This window comes from Mesitornis unicolor, unplaced genomic scaffold, assembly GCF_000695765.1.
Source record: "Mesitornis unicolor isolate BGI_N332 unplaced genomic scaffold, ASM69576v1 scaffold21797, whole genome shotgun sequence".
NCBI classification, from domain to species: domain Eukaryota; kingdom Metazoa; phylum Chordata; class Aves; order Mesitornithiformes; family Mesitornithidae; genus Mesitornis; species Mesitornis unicolor.
In genome coordinates, this window is record NW_010196049.1 from 22,740 (window position 1) to 29,327 (window position 6,588).

The 6,588-nt window shown below is 43.8% G+C and overlaps 2 protein-coding genes across 2 annotated transcripts; one reads left to right on the plus strand and one right to left on the minus strand.

The window, feature by feature from the left end:
* Positions 1 to 424: 424 nt before the first annotated feature.
* LOC104543669 (histone H2B 1/2/3/4/6-like) lies at positions 425 to 888 on the minus strand. Its single transcript, XM_010188333.1, has one exon. It carries the CDS (start codon positions 880 to 882, stop codon positions 502 to 504), a length of 381 nt encoding a protein of 126 aa, XP_010186635.1. The 5' UTR covers positions 883 to 888; the 3' UTR covers positions 425 to 501.
* A 321-nt stretch (positions 889 to 1,209) lies between these two features.
* LOC104543670 (histone H2A.J) lies at positions 1,210 to 1,744 on the plus strand. The gene has a single exon (XM_010188334.1). It carries the CDS (start codon positions 1,210 to 1,212, stop codon positions 1,597 to 1,599), a length of 390 nt encoding a protein of 129 aa, XP_010186636.1. The 3' UTR covers positions 1,600 to 1,744.
* Positions 1,745 to 6,588: the final 4,844 nt, after the last annotated feature.

The window sequence follows — 6,588 nt, forward strand, 5'->3', positions numbered from 1 at the left end:
TGCTTCCTGTCTTCTCATAGAGAAGGGAAAATTTTAAAGCTTGTACTAACCCGCGGCAGCTATGCCAAAAAAGTTGTCTAGGTCTTTTACTTTCCCCTCATACACATTTTTTGGGGGAGGGGCAAGTGTGTTAATGTACCTATGCGAAGCTATGTGTATTTCTTATTTATGATGGAACGTGAACCTTGTATCATCTCTGCTGAAAAAATCTTACGTCTACTTTCATTTATTGGAAGACTACGTGAATGTTAAGCTTTACCGTATAATAGTTCTCACATTTTAATTTCCTTAAAGTTGTATTCAAAGATTTCAGAACCACCTCTGTAATCATTGCAAGCTGGTAATTGTACTTTTAAATTGTATTTGAGTCTACTGAACGCTTCCTTAGGTACGTATTCACACCTAAAAAGACCGAGACAATATTGTGTGAAAGCTCTTTCAAGGAGTATGTGGGTGGCTCTTAAAAGAGCCTTTGGGTTAAAACTGGCGATCCGAGACGCTCTACTTGGAGCTGGTGTACTTGGTGACGGCCTTGGTGCCCTCGGAGACGGCGTGCTTGGCCAGCTCACCCGGCAGCAGCAGCCGCACGGCCGCCTGGATCTGCCGCGAGGTGATGGTGGAGCGCTTGTTGTAGTGCGCCAGGCGCGAGGCCTCGCCGGCGATGCGCTCGAAGATGTCGTTGACGAAGGAGTTCATGATGCCCATGGCCTTGGACGAGATGCCCGTGTCGGGGTGCACCTGCTTCAGCACCTTGTACACGTAGATGGAGTAGCTCTCCTTGCGGCTCTTCTTGCGCTTCTTGTCGCCCTTCTTCTGGGTCTTGGTGACGGCTTTCTTGGAGCCCTTCTTGGGCGCGGGGGCAGACTTGGCCGGCTCAGGCATTTTGACACTGCTTCACCTTTCCTACGGAGCAAGATCACTAAGATGGTCGCAGCACACTATATTTATAGGACTGTTATGCAAATACAAGACCTCTGACTCGTACAATTCGATTGGACTGTCCCGCACGGACGTGTACATTTGTCTCTGATTGGTCACAATACGATCCATCTTCTCATTGGTTGTATAACCAATGACTGCTTCCAGCCAATCACCAAGCGCTAATCCCGCCCAAGGAAGGGATAAAATGGGAAGGGCTGTTGCGTCAGTATGATTTTCTCGGTCCTGTGTAGAGAGGGGTGGTTGTAGTCCTTTCAGGTGCCTGAAGCAATGTCTGGTCGTGGGAAACAGGGAGGCAAAGTCCGAGCTAAGGCCAAGTCGCGCTCGTCGAGAGCCGGGCTGCAGTTCCCCGTGGGCCGTGTTCATCGGCTTCTTCGGAAAGGTAACTACGCCGAGCGGGTGGGGGCTGGAGCGCCTGTCTACATGGCTGCCGTGCTGGAGTACCTGACGGCCGAGATCCTGGAGCTGGCGGGCAACGCGGCCCGCGACAACAAGAAGACGCGCATCATCCCCCGCCACCTGCAGCTGGCCATCCGCAACGACGAGGAGCTCAACAAGCTGCTGGGCAAGGTGACGATCGCGCAGGGCGGTGTGCTGCCCAACATCCAGGCCGTGCTGCTGCCCAAGAAGACCGAGAGTCACAAAGCTAAAAGCAAATAAGCTGACCGAGCAGAGCTGCTCAGACTTTTACATCAAAACATTACAACCCAAAGGCTCTTTTCAGAGCCACCCACAAAGTCAGAAAAGAGTTGTGTTGCTTTCTTTACAAAAGTGCTCTGGTGCTAAGTATTTCTTACATGCTGCCTTTGTTAGGGAGCTAAAACTGTTGTGTTACTGTCAAAACTTTTAGTTCCTATCTGAATACAGTTCCTTTCTAACCCTTTTTTTAAATGAAAGAGCACTATGTAGTGGCTTGTTGAAAAGATTTTCTCTCTCTTCTAATGGGATCAGTAAATTGTGTTGGCATTAAGTCTACTCAACTTTTTTGACATTACAAGCAACTTACAGTGTCAAATGTGTAGGGGGTTAGCTAAAAGACTGGGGTAGAGTGGAAAGATCTATGCAGCATGAAAGTACCCCAATTGCACATAACTAAACCTAAGTAGCATGAAAGGCTTCCTTTATAGGCCTTTTTTTCTTAAAAAGATGTAAAGTTTCCCTGTGACTTAAACTATCTCTAGAATCAAAATATAGAAATGCTTTAGGGCAGATGGCTCATTTCGATGTAGATCCTGAACTAGTCAGACCTGCAACAGTTAGCACCTTTCCATTCAAAAGAAGCTCCTTGCAGTGCAGCTATGTTCCTGTTGAAGTGGAATTTTCAAACTTGCTACTCTTGCACATTTGGTCACTGCATAGCTGTTCCTCTGGTTACATCAACTAGCAACAGGCAAAATTATTTGAATTCATATTCTACGTTGTTGGCACAAGTATTACCCAGGAGTACAATGGTAAAGTTCTTTAGAGTCACTGTTATGAATTATGAGGAAGGCTGCTGAGTTTTTTCCTCTTGCTAGGATGTTCCCAGAAGCTGCACCAGAAGGTCTGCAGGACACTGCATTGAGGCCACAGTTCCCACAGCTGCAGCACCTCTGCCCTCTCTGTATCCTGGGGAGGAGGAACGCCCTGGGACTAGAGGAAGGGAAATGCCACCCATAGCAAGATAATACCCCCTTGATCTTTCTTCCCTATCCCCAGGCTGTAGCAGAAAGGCTTCTTAGGCAGGACTGCATCATGGCCAAACTGACACATCAGGAATAATTTGTGGAGAGAAACATAGAGGAAGAGAGCTGGCTGGAGTTATTCTGATACAGTGACAGTATCTATGCCTGGAGGGTTTGTTTGCAAGTAGATACATGTAAAGTTGTAATGGTTTTGTTATGCTGTTTTATTGATCCTCATTAGATGCAGCTACATGTATCTTGACACCTCTCTTCTTGAACTGTGATGATATAAAAACTGTTTTAACATGCACAAGTCTTCTATACTTAGTTTCCAGAACAGATCCCTGCACATGTGTGTGTCAGAAGATCCGAACCATAGAATGGTTTGGGTTGGAAGGGACCTTCAAGATCATCTGGTCCAAACCCCCTGCCATGGGCAGGGACACCTCTCACTAGACCAAGTTGCTCAAAGCCCTGTCCAATGTGGCCTTGAATGCTTCCAGGGAGGGAGATTCCATAACATCCCTGAGCAACCTGTTCCGGTGTCTCACCACCCTCACAGTAAAGAATTTCTTCCTAATATCTAATGTAATATCTAATCAATCTAATATCTAATCTTTCAGTTTAAAACCATTACGTCTCATCCTATCACTACATGACTTTGTAAAAAGTCCCTCTCCAGCTTTCCTGTGGGCCTTCTTTAGGCATTGGAAGGCTTACAATGTCTCCTCACAACCTTCATTTTCCAGGCTAAACAACTCCAACCCTCTCAGCCTGGCCTTGTAGGGCAGGTGCTCAAGCCATCATCTTCTCCATAGCCCTCCTGTGGACTCACTCCACCACATTCATGTTCTTTTTTGTTGGGGGACCCCATAGCTGGACACAGTACTACAGGTGGAGTCTCATGAGAGCAGAGTAGAAGGGAAGAAACACCTCCCTCAACCTCCTAGTTATGCTGCTGCCTATGCAGCCCAGGATATGATGGCCTTTCTATGCTGCAAGTGCACATCTCTAGATCAAAAGTGTGGGATTCCAGAGAAAGCCCATGGGGGTGAGGGTATCTGTATCCAGGAGTGGGATTTCTTTGTGAATAAACTTGTATGTGTGGATATCAGAGTTGGTATTACAGGAGTGGGACCTGCCCTTCTGTGAGTGTGGAGTTAAGTCCCACACATCTTTCCCAATTCCTCTTGTCATCTGACTAGAAATCCATTATTTTATTCAGAATTTTATTGCAAACACTTCTTATTTTATTCTCTGCTCTGCTCATCTCAGGAACTGGGGTTTCATCCTCTGTAGTACTTAGGTCCACTTCTTAGCATTCCCTATTTTTGTTTTTAGCCACTACTGGTTGCACCAGTTGTGAACCCTGTGCTGTCAGCACACTGATGAGGCCTCAAATGTAAATATAAATGCCTTATAAGTCAGATGGGTTGTATAATATGAGTGCTGGCAAATCTACTGGTATTAAAGACTCATGGCTTTCAAGCAAACTCCACTGGATGAAGCAATGTAGCAAAGCAAGCTTAAATAAATGAGCTTTCTCTCATTTGCATGCACAACAGCAGTAAAGAGGAAATCCATGCCATATGGTGCCTCAGCTGTATCACTGGCTTCCAATATACTTTCACATTCTAAAGAACTTGTGATTGAAAAAAACCAATAATCCAATCAAGCTCCTTTAAATGTTATAAGTCAGTTATGGTTAGGGATAGCTCAATAATGTCAGTTTATAAATTCAAAGTATTAGAATTGGATAGTTAAAAATTAAAATTGAAATGCTTTTATACCCCTTTTCACCTTCATATTATTTGCAATGTTAGGGTTAATGTACTCTGTTAAGTAGATCTTACATTAGGTGGTGAATGTTGTTATTACAGTGGTAGCAGGTACAGATGTGGATTTAAATTGCCATATAAACTCTCAGGAAAATTAAGAGAAACTTTACAGTTGGATACAACACACTGATGTGATGATTTTTTTACTAGTCATGTACTTTCTCATGCGGTCATGGTGAGATGTTGCCTTACTGCATCAAAAAATGCAGTTTCCTCATTATAGTTTAATGAGGAACTAGGGCAACTCTCCTAATTAAAGCACACTTGAAAAGCTAGAGTATTTTTCATAAATGGAACAGAGTTTTTCAAAGGTTTCCTTTCTCATTTGACTCCTACTACTATATGTCCAAACTCATGAGCAAAAAGTAGTAGGTATAATTTGGCAATTGGATCCTAAACTTTGATCCAAATAATAATTCTTGTCTCCAATGAACAAGAAAAGCAATTTCATTAGGGATTATACTCAGCAGCAAAGTTTTCTTTCCACTTTAATTATTTTTGTCTAAGAAAACCCTCTGGTCCATGAGAGAACTGATTATGTCACTAGCAGTAAAACCTGGGTTACATCTCTGGCTACTCTTAGCACCCTACAGGCAAGGCAGCCTTCTAGAAAGCATGATAATTTATATCAAATATGCTCCACACTTTAGGGAAAAGGGGTTTCCAGCTAATTAATCTGTAAGCTACTGGTCTTAGCCTCTGCATCACCCATTTCTGCCACTTCGGAAAATTATTTTCCAAGTCTTCTAATGGTTATATTGCTAGAGGGAAAAATTATACTAGGATACTCACCCTACGCTTAGGAAGAGTTATGAAGAAATTATGATTTTGACACACTAGATAATTTGTACAATGTATGGCTTCCTTTAGCATTCAGAAGATTGTTTATAACTGCCTGAGAAAACATATCTCGACATAGATCTTCAGGTATAAAGAACAAAGCAGACTTTGTGGAGCCAATGATAAAGTTAGGCACCAGCTTGGCAGGTCCACTAATGACAAGCCTCCCAGTTAGTCTGTAAACAGACTAAAGCTAGTTTTGCCACCTCATGTGATATATAATTCAGTGGCAATTCTTTCACTTTAATTTGCTGACAATAACAGTTTGGATGAAAATGGAATTCACAGCGATAAATATAATAATAGAAAAGCCTTGTACTTTTTTAGACACCTGTAACTTAATATATGAATATATCAATCATGTTTTCCCCTGAATTTAGGGAATATATCCTGCCAAGAAATATCCTGGAGATGTTTCCTGAATTGTGTAAATTACGTTCAGAAATTAAATTACATAGACAACTGTGTAAATTTAAAAGGATATCAATCATTTGTAAAAGGTAGGCATGTTTGAAGTGAACCAAATACTAATAACAATTGGCAAGTACCATAGCCATATGACTTCTATTCTGAGTGTGTAAGTAACACTTAAGATCTTTATACATTTAATTTAAAAATATAGTCTCATAACCTTCATCATTTATTCATCCACTTACAAATACAGTCCAACATACTGTAAGTAACATGTATGATGGGTTTGTTAGCATAAACGTGAAATACAAAGCAGAATTTCTGTATTGCTTGCTTGAAGAAAAAATATTTGTTTGTTCATTTTTGAGATATCACACAGACATTTGTTGTTAATGTCTATAATGTTTCCTTTCTCACGTTGGATCCAGCTGCACGGTAGAGAGCACTACTCTATTTCAGAGCTCTCAGATGCCGGGAGGGAGCCCGGCGCCCTGCGGCCAGCACTGCCCCAAGTACCGCGCAGCGGGCCTGGGGGGGGCTGAAGAAAAGGGCAGACGGTCCCTCCTGCACTCCCAAGCAGCCGCTTCGAGCTGCCTTCAAAAAGGAGCCTCAGGTTTAAGCGTTTCCCACCGGGGCCCCTCACTGACCGTGTTCTCTGCCGCTCAGAGACTCGCTCCCTCCTCCTTCTCGCACCGACCTGCAGGTCGCTCCGTGCGGATATGAAAGCGCTGAACGCTCGGTGCCTGGCCGCCTGGGATGCACGGAAGAGGGGGCAGCTGTCGGGAGCGCAGTCTCTGAGTAGACAAAGAAAACGCGGAGCCGCTGTGGCCGAAGCGAACAAAGAGCGCGATGACCAGGAAAAGGCCCTTCCCGGGGTCCTCACGAGCGGAAACGGG

Excerpts from the sequence above, each read along its gene's own strand:
- LOC104543670 (XM_010188334.1), top strand. The coding sequence starts at position 1,210 with ATGTCTGGTCGTGGGAAACAGGGAGGCAAAGTCCGAGCTAAGGCCAAG.
- LOC104543669 (XM_010188333.1), bottom strand. The coding sequence starts at position 882 with ATGCCTGAGCCGGCCAAGTCTGCCCCCGCGCCCAAGAAGGGCTCCAAG.